Consider the following 18629-nt stretch of genomic DNA (forward strand, 5'->3'; position numbering starts at 1 on the left):
AGGTGACAAATCTGAACATGTTCCTAGCTACACTTATCTTCTAAGTGCGTTTTCTAATGTTTGCGTGTGTGTGTGTGTGTGTGTGTGCGCGCGTATGTATCTCTGTGTGTGTGTGTGTGTGTGTGTGTCTGTGGTGTCTGTGTGTGCGTGCATGCGCATGTATATAAGGTTCCTAATTCTGACTGGTTATTTAAACATGGGAGTGTGTGTCTGCCGATATATGAGTGTGTGATCTCATGACAGTTGGATTGTGGTGTCGTGGTATTAATGTGGTTAAAACAGTGGAAAGCTATTAAATCAAGGGAGGTGGTATAGAAATAGAAAGTAGGAAACCAAAATCCCAAAAAAGACAATCCCAAACTCATAGGTGACATTAGTTGGGGTTTTTTTTTAGTCATGTAAATATCTATACCTATATATATATACATATACACATATATACATACACATACAAATATCCCAGCATTCATAGTGCAAGTTCAAGATTATTAACACTATAATAACATTGCTAGCATTGTGTATTTTAATAATGTGATACTATTTACTTTCGCCTTATTTAATCATTCATGATGCTCATGAATGTTGCTGTTCGATATTTACCTGGGCCTGAGTAAACCTGTGATGTGTGCGGCTGTGTGTGTGTGTGCGCGTGTTAGAGGGGATGTTACTCATTTATGAGGACCATCAGTAGAGCCAGGGGGTGACAGCGGGGTCCCGGTACAGCTGGCCGTTGACGTAGAGCCTGTCCACTGTGATGACGGCTCGGGATCCTTCAGCGATGAGCTTCTTCCTCACGGGAAACAACAAGCGGCGACGGTCTAAGATCTCCTTCGGGAACTGGTCGTTCATGCTGAAGTGCGTCCCTCGCAGTTCCCTGCCGCGGCTCTTCACCAGTTCTTTCTGCTTCAAATGTTCAAACTTCGTGACAATGGGCCACGGGCACTGGTTGTCCTGTTGTCTCCCTGTCAACAGGAAGCTTCAGGTGCTCCTGCATGAATCCCCACAGCGATATTTCCATGTTTTTTTCCTCCAGTTCTGAAAGTCCCACGAAGACGAGGTTGTCCCGCATACTCCTGCTTTGAAGATCCAAGATGGATTCATTGATCTTCTTGTTCTCCCGAGTCAGTCCATTCAGTCCCTGGTTAAGCAGGTCCACTAAAATTGTTTTAAAACATTTAAATACTTTTTTACTTACATTTTGGAGTTGCATCAGTCTGGTTTAAGGAAGAACCACAGCACAGAGATGCCCTTTTAAAGATTTTAAATGACTCAGGTTTAATCAAAACTCCCAACTGTTCACAGTCTTGATTTTCTTGGATCTTAGCATTGCTTTTAACACCGTTGATCATGGCATTTTACAAGATAGACTTAGAAATCTTGTCGACATCTATGGTAATGTTTTTAAGTGGTTCAGATCTTATCTCACAGATCAACGCTTCTTTGTAAATTTGGATACACGTTCCTCAGGAACCCATGAAATCAGCTATGGAGGTTCCCCAGGGGTCGATTTTAGGCCCAATCCTTTTTAATCTATACATGCTGCCCCTTGGGGATGTCGTCAGGAGACATGGCGTCAGCTTTCATAGCTATGCTGACAACACACAGCTGTATGTGGCTTGTGATGACACAAGGCCGATTGATGCCCTTCTTAACTGTATTTTAGACATTAAGTCATGGATGGCAGCAAACATCCGACAGCTCAACCAGGACAAAACAGAGGTTTTAGTTGTAGGTCCCGAATGCCAGAGAGAGAAACTTTTACCAAAACTGCTAGATGTTAAACCAATTTCATATGTAAAGAACCTGGGCGTGTCATGACCTCCACCTCTGGCTCTGCCTAGTGGCAGCATTTTTCCCTTCCCCCTCCCTCCTTTCCTTTTTCCTAGGTGGGCGTGTGCTGCATGCTGTGTGAGGTGTGGAGGAGTGCAGTGCTGATTTCCTGAGTGCTCTCACCTGCGGCAGGGTGTGGCTTCTCTCAACAATTCACCTCTCTCTCTATAAAGCGGGCATCAGATGAAGATTCGGTGTTGGACTGTAAAACTACCAACATACCGGACCCACCCTGCTGCACCAAGCTCCTGTCTGTGACTCTGTTCTTGGCCCACTCCAACGGCTTCAGCACAACGCCACCTCCCGTGTCCTCCAGCACCAGCCACGCCATTCTGCATTTGCCGCTTCATTCCGGGCAGTGTGCTCCTTAGTCTCCCGCTGGGTCCTTGGTATTTTGGTTTTCAGTTCTTTGCCTCGTCACTTAAAGTGTTATGAGAGTACTCCTGATTGCTGTGTTTCTGTCCGCACCCGAGTCTCTGAGAGTGAACCGTGACAGGGCGGAACTTTTGACTTGGCTTTATTTTATCCTACACATCAAAAATGTCACAAAGACTGGTTTTTATCATCTGAAGAACATCGCCAGAGTCCACCAACTTCTCTCTCAGGCAAGCACAAAGGTGCTAATACATGCTTTTAACTCATGTTGGATTGACTATTGTAATGCCCTGCTCCCCAAGAAACCTTTATCAACACTACACATTTTACATAACTCTGCTGCACAAGTACTGACGAGGACCAAAGGGCGGGCCGACATCACGCCTATTTTAAAATTGCTGCATTGGCTCCCTGTTCGCTTCAGGATCGATTTTAAGGTTCTTTAATTAGTTTTAAAGTGTCTTAATGGTTTTGCACTCCTATTTATCGGACCTGCTTTTACCATATCAACCCTCACGGGCCCTGAGATCCTCCAGCGCGGGCCTTTTAATTGTCCCTCAACCTAAAACCAAGACACACAGGGAGGCTGCATTCAGCTCTTATGGCCCCCGTTTGTGGAACAGCCTGCCGGGGAACCTCAGGGCTGCAGAGTCCATTGAGGTTTTTAAAAAATGGTTAAAAACTCACCTTTTTAATCAGGCTTTTAACTGATTTTTATGTGTATGTTTTTATAGATTTATATACCTATTCAGATATGTATTTTATCAATTTATTTATCTTTTATCTACTTTAGCCATTATCTAATTTTCTAATCTTATTAGTTTCTTAACTGAATTTTTTTTAATCTCTAGTGGTTCCTCTAGGGGTCACTACACTGGTGGTGAGCAGGTTCTCCGCTGGTGGTGCCGTCCCGTGGGTTTCTCCAGCACCTGGCTGGTCCCCCACGTATGTGGTGGGATTGGCTGGTCTGCCTGGCTGAGGGGGGGGTCTGTGGGGCGGCGCCCCCTGTGGGTAGAAGTTGTGCCGCCCCCAGTGTGGACGGCCCAAAATGCGGCCCTTTCCTCACCTTAGTCCTCGGTGCCCTGCCACGTCTTCATATCACTAGGCATGTCTTCATATATGTGTGTCTGCATGTGTGCCTGTGTTCATTTGCTTTTTAATTATCAATTTTATCTTTGCACTGTTTTCAAATCATGTTAAGCACTTTGTATTACTTTGTTTTATAGAAAGTGCTACATAAATAAAAGTTGATTGATTGAATACAAGTTTGACAGATCCGTGACTGCAAAGCCCACCTCCTCGGTGACGAATTCAAGCGGCCCTGAGTAGGTCTCCCCAAAACCAGCCAAGGCTTCACCATGGACAAGATATCCAGATCACGGATATCTTAACGATCAGAGCTGATAAATGCTCTAACTTCGTTGCCATCACACAGGAAATACGGGGGCTAAAAATCAAGATTACTAACAGCATAGCCACATTTAGATTGGAGGTGAACAAGGTGAAAGCGGACGTGCAAGCAGTGGAAGAGGGGCTGTCGGCCTGGTCGGATGAAGTGGTGATGATTTAAACAACCGTAGTCGAGATCACTAAACAGGTGGATGATCTAAAAGGAAGATGTGATGACCTGAAGGGAAGGATGTGAAGGACAAATATCTTAATCACCAGAGTTCCCGAAAAACCTGGATCAGCTCTTCCGCTATATATATATATATATATTAGTTGTTTCGCGGTCAACTGTGGGTTTTGAAGTAATCATTCAGCCCACATCCTTTTCATGTAACCCCTCTGACTAAGGTTACTTGAGTAGTAGCATTTCAACAGAGCCTTGTTCTCGCACCTCATCCATCTGTGCTTTGTTCCAGTAGCCCATTTGTCATCAAGGTGCTCTGGTTCCCCAGCACCTGACGGTAATGGGAGCACTCGGGGCAGTAACCCCCAAACTGGAGGAGTGGCTACAGCAGATCCCTGGAACAACCTCGGACATCTCAGTCCTGAAAAGTGCAGTACTTGGAACAGCAAAGGTACTGCGCAGGACCCTCAAGCTCCCAGGCCTCTGGTAAAGGACCAGGACCCTCAAGCTCCCAGGCCTCTGGTAGAGGACCAGGACCCTCAAGCTCCCAGGCCTCTGGTAGAGGACCAGGACCCTCAAGCTCCCAGGCCTCTGGTAAAGGACCAGGACCCTCAAGCTCCCAGGCCTCTGGTAAAGGACCAGGACCCTCAAGCTCCCAGGCCTCTGGTAGAGGACCAGGACCCTCAAGCTCCCAGGCCTCTGATAGAGGACCAGGACCCTCAAGCTCCCAGGCCTCTGGTACAGGACCCGAGCTTGGAATAGAAAAACAGGTGACCGCCCGCGGAGGGCGAGAGGGGAATTTTTTTCTTTTTATATAATCAGTAACTTACTCTAAGTACTAAAATATAAAAGTAACATACCAGAGTACTTTTAGTTACTTTTCGGTTACTTCACCAGCAAACATATAAAACAAAGACAAGAAAGAATAGAATGTCTGCTCAGTGCTACATCTTGTTGGGATCTCACAGGACCACAGAAAGTTTGTTCATTTTTTGATTAGAGACAATTTTCATTTGTCATGAGACGCAGTCATGACATGAATTCTGACCCAGGAATGTGATTGACCATCACACCCAGTGGGGGTGGAGGGCTTCCGCAGGACCTTCTCCCCCCCCCCCCCCCCCCCTTTCTGCTCACAAGACTCTTCCCCCATGCAATCAGCCAGTCACTGATTGGTTGAAGCTCTCAGGCTTTGACACCTCTGAATTCACACGTTCAATAAAAGGCTTCAGCCAGCCTCCATCTCTCTTGCACAACTACACTCTGAGGAGGTGAGTTGCTGGAGAGCAGCTCATCCAGCGTTAGCACACAGCTAACACCAGAGGCCTGCAAGCAGGGGCCTCCACTCCTCTCTTGCAACGAAGACTCCGGGGAGACCTTCCCAGGACCGGAGACCAGTGCCCACAGTTTGCTCTCCAGGGAAACCAACCGGTTCCTCCAGGACGGGACCAGGGACCCTCACAGAATTTCTTTGTGTTTTTCCTGAACAAGCAGGAAAACCATCACAGACCTGAGCGACCAGCTCCTCAGTCTGAACAAAGGAACAACCAGGAGCTGCAAAGAAGGACTCCTGAAACATCAACTCCATCTTCTTCTCCTCAGCCTGCAGAACCAGCAACCACAGTTAGCAGGAGGTGCTAACTACAGGAGAAGACACCAGCTTCCCTCCAGCCAGGACAACAACTGAACTCCTTCAAGGAAGTGGGAACAACAACTGGGCTTTACCTGAGATTAGTTAAACCTGATGCTATAGAACTGTTTAACTTTCATGAAGATGTGTTGATTCTGTTACAGTGATTGAGTTCTATAGATAATGATATTAGGAGCCGTTATCAACCTGTAAACCAACGTTAGCTCTGCCACAGACACAGGGTCTGCATGCTAATCTTTGCTTTACTAACTAGTTAACTCACAATCCTACACATATCACATCAAAGACAACATCACACAGTAACTGAACACCATCTGACGACTCCTGACGTTTTACAAAAGAAGTCTCATTCACATCAACTCATTCTAGAAATGGTCCTTTAGCAGAGACACACAGAAGCAGATGCTGTGGCTAGCTTCTATTGTTCCATTGCTATCAGCACATGGCCGAGACTCAGGACAGACTTCCTGTTCTCTGACAACCTCCATTGGAATGGAGTTTCTTGTGATCCGCCATCTTGTTTTGTAGTTCCATCACACGTCTCACACACACACACACACACTCCCTCCAACTCTCTCTCTCTCTCTCTCCACACACACACACATGCACCTACACACACCCAGCTGTATATAGGTAGTTAGAATCTGTGTTTTATTTGTTTTCATTGTAAATAAATATAATGTTTGGAATCATACTTGTTGTTTTATTAATGAGCACAAAGGTGAATGAAATGTCGACTCTTCTGTGTCAAGAACTCCAAAATCCTTCAAGCTTTACTGTTAATTCTGGTAATTGTAATTAATTTAACTATTAATTCAAATTCCTGATGAACTGTTTAGTATATCTTATGAGACTGATATAACTGAATTGGCTATCATTTCCTGTTAAGACAGGTGGAGCTCCGAGGTTCTGATACACATCAGATAAAATTTTAATTACATTATTAATAACTATCATCGATAATTATTAATCATTATCAATAGCCAACCAAAACATAAATAGTGATCCTTATGAGGTAATAAATCCCTACAATCTTATACACAACAGATATAAATTGCACTTAACAAGTTTTGAACTATCAAAACTCAGTAACCAATCAGGTGTCTAACACAGATTTTGTTTTTTAAAGAATCAAAACCACAGTACAAGTAAAGCACTCAATTTCTATTCAGGAAAATCTTTTCCAAAACTCTCTCTCTCTGTCATTGCCTGCTTCTTCCAGCTCTCGGTGAAGGCGGACGCTTCTCCCTTCTCTCCTCTCCCCCTCTCCTCTCCCCCTCGTCTCCCCCGCTTGCTGCTCCCGTCCTGTACTGTCTCATGTCAGATCTAACAAGAGACTCTCTTCACACCTCATCTGAATTTAACTGGAACCATGGAATTGATCAACTGGTCTCTCAATGCGATTGACCAAACTTTTACGACACGACGATGGGGCAAAGGAGAGCCTGCATGTCCCGATGGCATGTTTGCAGCTGGATACATGCTGGATTCCTGGGGTTCCTGGAGGTCCTGGAGGTTCCTGGAGGTCCCTGGAGGTCCTGGAGGTTCCTGGAGGTCCTGGAGGTTCCTGGAGGTCCCTGTGTTTGGCCATTCTTTCCATGGAGGATGTGGAGGACATCTACAAATTGGGATTCATGATGCTGATTGAAGCTGGAGGCTTTCTGATCTATCAAAGTTGAGAAGACGCTAGCAGCTGCATTGGGAAGGCTGCCTATCGTCACTGATGGATGTGCCGAGCTTTGAACGCTCAGACTCATGTGATAATAGAAACTCAAGTGTACGCAAGTCATGACTCTTGAACGTTTATGTGAAATTGGAACCATCTTGGAGAATATTAGAACTCGGTTGGGAAGCTAAAATTCTTGCCAATATTGGAGCAGCATGAAGACCAGAGACACTCAAGGTCGACAGATGAAGCTGAATCGCCTGAACGAAAACAAACCTAATCTACATTTCAGATTCCCAGACACCCAGTCGCCAAGGCTGGTGTTTTGTCTTCAACTCTCCTGGATGTGAGCGTGGAACTCCCCAGAGCACAGTATGTAATCTGTCTTTTGTTCCTCCTCTCCTCACCTCTTGTGTCCTTCTTTCCCCCAAACTTTCTATGCAATTTCGTTGTACAACAGGTACAATGACAATAAATGCCATTCAATTCAATTCAATTATTTGCCACTACTACACGGCAAATTACAACTTTTGCCTCTCTCTCCTGTAGTCTTTGCTCTCAAACTCCCTGCCAGATGTCTGATAATGGTGCTGAAGGAGGTTTGAAGCCTCCTGTCCCCATCAGTCTTCACAGAGTGGATCTCTCTCTTATCATTCTATCTGTCTGTCTTCTCCTCTATCCTCTCACCACAACCAGCAAGCAGAAAAGCTGCCGGCTCTGACTCTGGTTTCTGCAAAGGTTTCTTCCTGTTAGAGGGAGTTTTTCCTTTCCACAGTCGCTCACACTTTCTCATGTGAATTTTCTCTATCAAAGTGGCCTGTGCTTGTATATAAATAATGAACAATGACATGGTTCATGGATGGTCATATTCATTTAAAGCTGTCAAAGGTAATTTTTGAAGGTTTGTAATGGACTCCTTTCCTGCTGAAGAACCTACAGTTACTCTCCATTCTTGTAGTTTGTTTTTGCTTAATGCACCACACATTATGACTGGATGAATGAAGAAGGCAGATCAGTTTAGTAGCTGGACTCTACAGTTGTGGTTCCAGCAGTAGTGTCTTGCTGAAATAGGTTCAGAGATCGTTAGGCAGCTTTGTCAATCATGTATACAAGTGTACACAGCAAGCAAGTGTATACAGAATAAACATTTGCTACGTGGCTCAGCAACAATCTGGGATATAAAACAACAGGTGCAGTGATGTGAAATGTAAATGTAATGCAGAATTTAGAATAGAGAAGAGTGGGGTTAGATGAGACACTTTTCTATGTTGTCCTGAAGATAAAGAAAAATTACCAATAGAGTGAACGCTCATACCATTATATCAGGATTCTGAAATAATTCTGCCTCATTTCATTGTAAATAATTGTTTTCCAGTAATACATTATTGCCTCAAATAGCAACGTTTTAATTTCTTTTCAGAAATAGTTGTAGTTTTTCTATTAGAGCCCAGAGATCAGTGGGAGGCTAATTTTATGATAATACATTGATTTATTAAAATTTCAAATCGCACTCGCAAACATTTTTAAAGCTTGTTGCCGATCATAAGGAAGCAGCCATATTGTTGGCCATCTTGGATTCCCCAATGATGACCTCTCCATCCATAAAGCCTCTGGATCATTCTTGATTCATTTATCAAAGTGGGACAATATTTGGCTAGCTCACCTTTGTGCTGTTTTCGACCTCATTGTGCTAAGTCTTGTTTTTTCCTCCCTTGTGCAGACTCAGTGTGTTCTGCTCCAGTGTTGGACTTCTGCTACCTGACACACACACTTGGACTCAAACCACTTCTGTGATCCACAAATTACTATTAAAAACTACTCTCGTCACTGCAGTCTGTCTCCTGTCGCCTTTTGGGTCCAACATGCACCGCAAGCCATAACAGAACAATCTGGCCTCCATGGACCCAGTTGACCCGGAAACTTTACAGCATGCATTGTCCTCTCAGGACATCGGTAACATTATGAGGAGCTTAACAACACAAGTTTCTTGTCTAACCTCCCAACTGGATCAGGTCTGTGTTCCCTCCACTCCTCCATCTGCCCCTCTCACCACTGCAGCTCCACTTCCTCACTCATCACCCGATTATACAGCATGATTGCCTCGTGTCCCCACCCCAGAGCGTGACGCTAGGGAGATAGGAGCATGTGGCCTCTTTATATTACAGTGCCAGCTACTGTTCAGGCACCTGAGAAATGTTTCCTGGTAACAATGGACATCAAGTCCTTGTACACACATGCCCCATTTGAAGGGGGTCTACAGGTCACAGAATTCTTTTTAAACCAAATGACAGACTTTACACCCAGTACCAAATGTTTGGTTGACCTTTTGGACATTGCTCGGTCTTCCAACTTTTTCATGTTTGAATCCACTACGCATCTCCAGATCTTGGGCACGAGTATGGGCTCCAAAATAGCTCCCAGCTTTGCATCCCTCTACATCGGATACGTCGAACACAACATCATCTTCAACCAAGATTGTAACCCATACGTGCACCACCTGTCTAACTGGAAAAGGTACATTGATGACATGTTTTTTATATGGAAAGGGACAGAAGCACACCTCAAGGACTTTCACAACTTTATGAACTCTATTAATTGTAATTTGAAGTTCACAGTGGAATACGACTCATACAAGATTAACTTCTTGGACATTTTAATGTACAGAGACTCAACAAACTGGATTCCAACCTATATCGTAAAAGCACTGACAGAAACTCCATTTTATATGGGAAATCTTTTCACCCGTTACCACTCAAAAAGAGCCTACCAATTTCTCAATTTAACAGAGCATTTGTAGTTCTGACACAGACAATCAAGAACAAGCCGATGTCCTGGTCAAATGCTTCAAACAGAGACAATACAAAAACGGATGGATTTCTGCGGCACAAAATCATTTTGACTCTGTTACACAAGAACACAAGAACAATGCCTTGCACGGACCAGAGCTGACGAAAAGGAGCCGAAAATCCACTGTGTTATCCCATATTCACCTCTTGGTAGAGACCAAATCAATCAAAATCAAATTCAAAACCATTATCAATATATGTTAGCACATTATCCTATCGGACCCTAATCCAAAAGACTTCTCTTCACCACCATGTGCTGTTTACAAAAGACCACCCCACTTAAGCAACATGCTCATCAGGATCTGGATCATCCTGCATCTTGTTTTGTAGCTCCATCACACACGTCTCACACACACACACACACACACACACACACACACACACACACACACACACACACACACACACACACACACACACACACACACACACACACACACACACACACACACACACACACACACACACACAACTGTATACAGGTAGTTAGAATTTGTGTTTTATTTGTTGTAAATGTAAATGTAATGTTTGGAATCATACTTGTTGTTTTATTAATGAGCACAAAGGAGAATGAAATGTCGACTCTTCTGTGTCAAGAACTCCAAAATCCTTCAAGCTTTACTGTTAATTCTGGTAATTGTAATTAATTTAACTATTAATTCAAATTCCTGATGAACTGTTTAGTATATCTTATGAGACTGATAGAACTGAATTGGTTATCATTTCCTGTTAAGACAGGTGGTGCTCCAGAGGTATCTGATACACATCAGATAAAAATTTTCAATAACATAATTAATAAATATCTTCGATAATTATTCATCATTATCAATAGCCAAACACAACATAAATGGTACACCGTGATCCTTATGAGGTAAGAAATCCCAACAGGTCCAACACGCACCACAAGCCGTAACATTACTGGTTGAAAGTAGTCAAACAAATAAAAGTAATTCTTGGTTTTGGCATTGAATATAACTTTCAAATGGTATATTTATGTATTCTACAATCGGATCTGAATTTGCAGCATAAGTACCTTTTGAAAGTACTGCTGATAACCAGCAAGAAATCCATAATAAAGAATTGGCTTAGCAGGGAAACACCAACAATGACAGAATGGACAGCCACAGTAAGAGTTATACGAAATGAAAAGACTGACATTTTCCTTAAAGTCCTAGTGAAATGAAAATTCGGCTCCACGATTCTAGGGACATTTTTATGTCAACTGGCTGAAGGGTAAAATGTTAAAACACGGCAATCTGCGACAAAATAGCTGATAAACGTCGGTATTTCCTCTGCAGGGCGGAGCTTCTGACAATAACAGAGTGACATCACGAGTTGTGCACACGCCCAAGTTGTGTTTACTTTATGGTGGATCAGAGTTTTGACCACGAAGAGGCTGAATTTAACCATATTTCATCATCATCGGGCATTTCAAACCCAGTGATTGATGAAGAAGACACAGAAGGTGGTTCTGCCATCGGTGACCCCGTCTGGAACATGTTTGAGGTAGCAGAAGACGCTTCGTCCTCCATTCGTCCTCGTCTCCTCGCCTCAGCAGCCGCCAGTTTTCACCTTTGAGGCTTTGAGGCTTCCTGACTTTTGGCAGAACGACCCGGCTTCCTGGATCATGTCGAAGCGCTTTTCCGACTGCGCGGAATCACCGAAGACGAGTCCAGGTATTACTTGATCGTCTACTAGCTGCCCGAGCTAGTGGCTCCCGCCGCCTGTGCTCCTTTTCTCCTCCCTCTGGTCCCTTCCAGGCTCAATCTTTCGTCAAGGCTCATTAAACGCCGACTATAACTTCAAAACACTGTAAAAACGTTGATATTTAAGAGGGAAACAAGCCGATATAAACACAACAGATGGAGATCTGCACATCTCTTGACGTCACGCCCACGAAGAAGGATTCCCCCGATTTCGTCGGCTGGAGATTCAAAATTCAAATAACTTTGTTATGCGACAACAGTGGTGGGGCAGAGTTGGAGGAACCTTAGAAGTAGTACCACAACTGTCATTGTTTGCAAAGTAGTGTGTTACATTTCACTCGGACTTTAAGACTGTGTGATAACAAAGATGAGAAGTGTTGGTTGAAATGGCTATTGTGTATAAAAGAATTGAGAAAATGCCTCACTCCCTTTACCCTTGATTTGCTTACTATACTGCGACGGATGGATGGACTTACACTGGAGAGACACCCTCCTAAGGTCGATTGACCTTTGCAGACACCTTCCTGCCCTTCGCTCTGTTCAACCTCCCTCATAGACTATTGTGAATCCATGCAACACAGAAATATGACAGTTTGTTTCTATTTTTCTGATAAGCCAGAGCAAGCTCAGCCCATGATTCTGAGCTGAAACTGTTCTGCATTGTTCTGTTTTGGTATGTTAAAGTTGGATTTCTTAATATATTGTTCCGTTCTCTTATTAAAACTTTGAAAAAAGAAATCATTAAAAAAAGACAAGAACATTTCGTGTATCTAGGTGAACAAGGTGAAAATCATCGACTGACATGAAGACCAACTCCAAACCATCAGCAGAAAGTGCCCTGTTTGGTTCCTTCAGAGAAATAATGGAGGGATTTCTGGGCAGATTGGAGGATATGAGGAGCCTGCCCTCCATCCTCAGACCCGGCGGATGTGAGCTTTGGACTCATACCGTGGTCCCCAACGATGATGACGTTGACGCAGCGATGAAGATTCTGCTGCTTGAGTCCATTCATCAGGTGGCCAATGATGTTGTCGATCTCCCTCAGAGGATTGTCCAGCTGTGGACACACACTGTGGTGAGGAGTGTTCGGGAGACTCCACTGTCTCTGGCGCCACACTCACCTCGCTGCTCAGAGGCCCCAGGCGGTGGCCGAAGGTGTCGGGCTGCTCCGAGTGAACAGCGTAGACGTAGGGCCTGAGAGGAAACAGAACTGAGTGAAGCTCCGCTATTAGAGATGATTCAACATTTATCCCATTCCAAGCCACTTTCCTCCTCATCACTGCAAAACCAGTATGGCTGCTTGAAGTTCCAGGAAGTACAGAAGAGACATGAGTTTCTCACTTAAACCAAAAACACCATATTGAAAATTGAAGAAGTGATGGAGATTGAAAGTAGAAGTTGTCTTGGAAAAAGCAGTAGGAACTCCCACTGATTAGTATGAAAGAATCCAGACACTCCCATCAAAACAGTACTAAAGAGTGTGTGAGATTTTTTTCAGACTCGCCTCTCATCGTCGGGCAAAAGCAGCCAGTGCAGGATCGTCAAAATGCGTCTCTCCAGAGGAATCACCCTGAAAACACATTTACATGATACAGAAACATGGAGCAATTTCCAGAGACCAACCCTGGTCCATGTATCCTCTTCATCATCTTCATCATCACCAACCAATCCTTGGACTGGAGCCAAACCTAATGGAGAGTGTCTGTCTGTATTTTAAGCCATCTGTCCAAAATCAGAGTTATCAGTGTGTAAAAGAATTTGTCAATGTGAACCTGAATCTACAAAAGTCATCTCGTAATTTGTCTGTCTGTAATTATGTATTTAAATGTATAAAACTCTGCTCATCTGTATTCAAATTTTTTCATGCAATACGATTTTTCAATGTGTATAAAGAGTTGTCAATACATACAAATATATTTGTAAAAGTCTGTTTCCAGTTTCAAATCCTGAAAATACAGACACCTTACCAGTTACTAGTTGAGCTGCTACACAATTGGCTATTTTGTTGTTTTTTTACAGCCACTTTTGCAACACTTCTCTCTTGACAGGATTCAAAGTTGTAATTCATGGGTTTTACTACCTTGAGCTCAGGCTCACAGGCTACTTAATTATGGCAGTCCACCAACGCTGCGATTGTTCCAGTGAAAGTCAAATGATCCATACATTCATAGTGAAAGCAAAGTATTTGAGTATTAATTGAATTTAATCATTCTATGAGGCTACAGCAGCCCTATAATAGCAGTAAGTTTATCGAAATGAAAATCCAGGGGGCTGTAATAACAAGTGACATGTTTACCCAAAGACCTGTTTGTTACCACTGTGTTAGGGCGAGAGTAAATATTTGTGAATGTGTGGTCATTTCTAGGAGACATGCATTACTTATCACTCATGACACAATGACATATACTGTCACTGGTACAGTGCTTATTTCAAGATATGCGCTGATTGTTTGTCGAGGCTGAGCTTGTCTATACCCTGCCCCGCAATGTGGCGTATGCTCAAAAACTCTGCTGCATACCACCTGACTGCACCTACTGAGGTACAGGGCAGGTCAGAGGTGTGTGGCTAGAATGAAGGAGCCTGTGAGCCTGAGCTCAGGGTAATTACCCAGGCATTACAACTTCAAATCTTGTCATGGCAGAACTTTAGCAAAAGTCCCTAAAAAAAAACAGCAACTTGTGAAGCAGCTTGACTCGTGACTGGTGAGTTGTCTGTATTTTCAGGATTTGAAGCTAAAAACAGACTTTTCAATTACAAATATCTTTGTACATGTTGACAAATCTTATTACATGTACAAATTCTAATACAGATGTGCAGATTTTGTACACATTTGAATACCTAATAACCAGTGATGCCAGTAACACTTTAATTAGTAACCCATTACTCTCATATGACCACTTTTTCAGTAATGAGTAATATAACACATTACTATTTCTATACCATGATTAATGGTTTGGAAATTCACTGTGCTTTACTGTTGTAACGTCCTGCAGGACGAGTTTCGTGTCTGTAAAGCTGCTTAAACCTAACTGGCCGCTGCACAGCATGCAGTCTGCACGCTTAACTGACCTGCCCCCTTCTCCACTCTCAGCCAATCACAGGCCAACTCGCTCTAACAGTAGTTCAGGTGACACAAAACAATTAGACCCAGTCACTGTCATCCATAAACCTTAACATTGCAATAAATCAATCAATCAATGAAAGACTTCATTTGCGGGCACTGGGCGGCAATTAAAAGGTTGCATAGGTCATGCATATAAATAAATAGATAAATAGTGCAAACTACACCTCCAGGTAAATAAATACCAGTAATAGTAAAAATCTGATAATAAAACCATGAGTCAGCTATAAATATATTAAAATATTTGATGTAGGGACGCCCTACAATCCAAGGTCAAGTGTCCCATGAAGACAGGTGTCCTCTCTTCTGAGGGATTGGTCACAAGGACAAATTGTCGGAACAGTTGATGTTGAACAAACCAAACACCAAATATGTTATGGTTATTTCAAAGCAAATAACTGAATCAATACAAGATGTATACAATATAAATATGTATATACATATGTATACAAGATAATTATTAAATAAGATTTAATGTACTTCAGGGACCACATACAGTCCAGTTTATGCTTGAGTGGACCAGACTGGTAAAATATTGCTGTCATAACCTTTAAATTTACACTTCAGTTTTTCTTTGTTGTGGTCACAGTGTATGGAATGAAATTGTCTATATTTTTACAAGATCAAACAGTTAGTATGGAAAATTAATACAATCTCAACATAAAGTCAATTTTAATTAAACATTCTGGTGAAAAATATAATAAAATGTCAAATTAAACAGTATAAATCCTCTATAACCTCCTTGCTTGGTGGGACCAGATTGGAGCCTCTTGGTGGGTTTTGGCCCACGGGCCTCATGTTCTCTGCTGTTAAGGCAAAGTGAAACTTAAGTACGTGTGACGTCAAATTCGTCATCCACTCAGTGCGCTAGGCTGCGACCCTCTGCGGTTGAACGCGTGACATGTACGCACCGACCGCTCATGCTCCAGAGCTACTGGCCGCTTGTGTGAGGAGATCCTCCGTCTCCACGTCTGAACAATCACAATTTAAAAGCAAATAAAAAGCCAGAGGCTCAGAACGCCTGAAGGGAAACATAAACTACTTGCGGAAAAGTGGAGAATGCCAGGCAGCGGAAGTGGAGATATTTTCAGGATCGTTAACCAGTGAACCAGGAGTGTAGTATGGATGCAATCATGTAAAACCCATGACTTGAATAGTCTAATAATCGGGTTCAGCCCAAGTATTTTGGCCATTTCAGTGTCGTTCAGTTTGAAATTTGCCAGGAAAACCTGTCCGTTGTTCACATTCTGCAGGTTGCTGCTCATTACGATGTGTAAACAGTTAAATATGTGTCACAGTGACGTGTCGCTCAGTACAGGATGTCACTCTTGCCGCGTCCGATCCTCACAGATTCTACTGTACAACAAAAGATGAAGGTCAAAGGTTAAATATGTTTCAGCAGGAGGCCAGGCAGTGATCGGAACTCAGTTTTTGGTAAACCCAGTTGTTATTTTTATGTTGAGATCAGGGGGGGTGTTGTTGGCAGCTGCTGAAAATAACTAAAATGTAGTTTGTAATCCAACTTAGTTTATTTTAAAAACAAGTAATCATAAAGTAACTAAGTTACTTTAAAAGTAGTAACTAATAATCAGCAATCCAATTACTTTTTTTAAGGTAACTGTGGAAACACTGATTACGAGGTACCTTGGTAGAAATTGGGAGAAAAAGATGATTGCAAACCGAAATGCGACTGGTGCCACGGCCCGGTGTGTGAATATTTGGGTTTCAAACCAAATGAACAAGGTGAGCCAATCAATATGGACCAGCCAGTTTACAGAATTTGAGCAACAGGAAGGCAACACGGACATGCTCACCTAAAACATAACTACTTAACCTAGTTTTCCCAGCTGGGAGTTTGCATTATTTAATATTATTTATGTGTGTGTGGTTTTATATTTGGTTGGGTTTTTTACCTAACCAAGGTCTATTTTATTGTTTGTGGTTGTGATTTTATTTAAGTTTTTGTTTGTTTTATTTATCGTATTTTCTGGACTATAAGCCAAAACTTTTTTCCAACTTTTTGAGCTCTGAGGCTTATACAACGATGTGGCTAATTTATGCATTTTAAGGGTTAATGGGCTTCATGCTGTCAGATTCTACTTCTGCATGTAGATACATGCTGTTTTTAGCACCTCTGCTTCTACAAAACTTGCCTTAAAAGTGATATTTCTGCTCTTCGTGAGCTCGTCTTGTGCTGCTTCCCATGGTCCGGAGCTCCAGCAGCTGACTGCGTCACAATGTTGCGTTCAGGTGCATCATGTAAAGTCAAACTGCTGCATCCGTGGCTGAGAAATCTTCCTCCTCAGAATCACAATCAGCAAATAACCGATAAAATACTTTACAATTGGGATAAAACGCTTGGTGATTGTGTATCTGTCTCTCTATGTCTCTCTATGTCTCTCTCTGTGTCTCTCTGCGTCTCTGTCTGTCTGCGGGCTTTGCAACAGGCGCAGGAGCTGCACAACACTGCACTGTGTGCAGGAATTTCCAGCACTATTAAAGACAAATGTATGGGAATTGACGAAAATATGAACAATCCCTATGTTCCTGCAGTGAAATACCTGCCCTGTTACAACGTGGACACCTGCGGCTTATAGTCAAGTGCAGCTTATATATGTACTTTTTTTTTCTTTTAGGGTTTTGCGGGTGCGGCTTATATTCAGGTGCACTCTATAGTGTGGAAAAAATGGTATTTAAATTATTTAAGAGTTCTTGACATTCCAATAACAATGATAAAAAATTTGAAATAAAATGTTATTGCATTTGAAAGTGCAATAGTTTTGATATATTGTCATTACATTTGTGGTTTATTTGGCCTCACAATTTTTTTGACAATAATATCATTTATTGGCAATAATTGGTAAGACAATATATTGTCCAGCAAAATTTGTTGCATCACGGGCCTAACGATGTCACTGCACAATGTTGAGGTGACAGTGAGCAAACACGTCTCTGATCTCTCAACTGTTTCTTTTAATGGACTCAATACACCATCTTGTGATGCAATGTGATAATGCAAGAATAAGTGGTTAGTAATGAGGCCAAATGAAGCCTCATGAACCACTGTCTTTAATGTTTGATTCCACAAGATGGTGCTCTTCGTTTTAAGACAGAGGTTGACTGGCAATGATGTGTGCTTTCGAACATGCGTTGAACAGATGGTGCCATCTCGTGGCTCCAGAAAATAAAGATGTCATTGAAGAGGCCTCATTTTGCCACCATACGTGGTTAGCTCACAGATGGTACTAATCATGTTAGATCAGATTTGTTCTCATTGATCTCACAGATTCTTCCACTAAAATACATTTGTGTCCAGTGAATCAATGACGCTTGCTCATGTGGACAAGTTGAATTTCTACCTGTAAAAAGTGTTGTATTTGGTGCAATATAAATGAAGTTTAAATTATTTGAATTGAATGATGACTTTGATTTGGGGTGTAAACAGAAGTTTTGGCTGTGAAAGCAACAATTATGGTGAACTAGTTGGAGATCACAGGTCACAAACTGCCAGCAACTTCCCAAAGTGATTTGAAACTAATCCCAATGCACATTTCTGTCTTGTCTGTCTTGTCTGTTTCCTGATTTATTTTGTAGATTCATGCTGTCTCTCACTTCAGGCTCTTGACTTCCCTTCCTACTTGTGCGATTGCTGCAACCTGCCCTGATCTCTTTCACCTGTGCCTAATTGTGTGATTGTTTCCAGCTGGTGACTGCTCTTTAAGTTTATCTTTTGTTTTGTGTCTTCTTACTTGTTCGTCTGTGTTGTTTCACCAGTCGGTCCCGCCTTTTACTCTGTTTCTTGTCTCATGGTGTTTTTTTTATCCTTTTTCTGCCCGACCAAGATTCCTGTCCAGCCCTCCT

At 42.5% G+C, this 18629-nt stretch overlaps 1 protein-coding gene across 2 annotated transcripts in view; it reads right to left on the minus strand.

Annotated features, from left to right (window-relative positions):
* The window catches only part of enpp2l (ectonucleotide pyrophosphatase/phosphodiesterase 2-like), a 116968-nt gene that overhangs the window by 54757 nt on the left and 43582 nt on the right, over positions 1–18629 (minus strand). For both annotated transcript variants that reach the window (XM_080516461.1, XM_080516460.1), the window contains 3 exons: positions 13152–13217; positions 12769–12841; positions 12596–12704 (listed from right to left, as the gene is read on the minus strand). In XM_080516461.1, the coding sequence (XP_080372587.1) occupies positions 12596–12704; positions 12769–12841; positions 13152–13217 (248 nt within the window). The remainder of the gene's footprint in view (positions 1–12595; positions 12705–12768; positions 12842–13151; positions 13218–18629) is intronic.

This window comes from Blennius ocellaris (genome assembly GCF_963422515.1).
Source record: "Blennius ocellaris genome assembly, chromosome: 20".
Classification (NCBI taxonomy): domain Eukaryota; kingdom Metazoa; phylum Chordata; class Actinopteri; order Blenniiformes; family Blenniidae; genus Blennius; species Blennius ocellaris.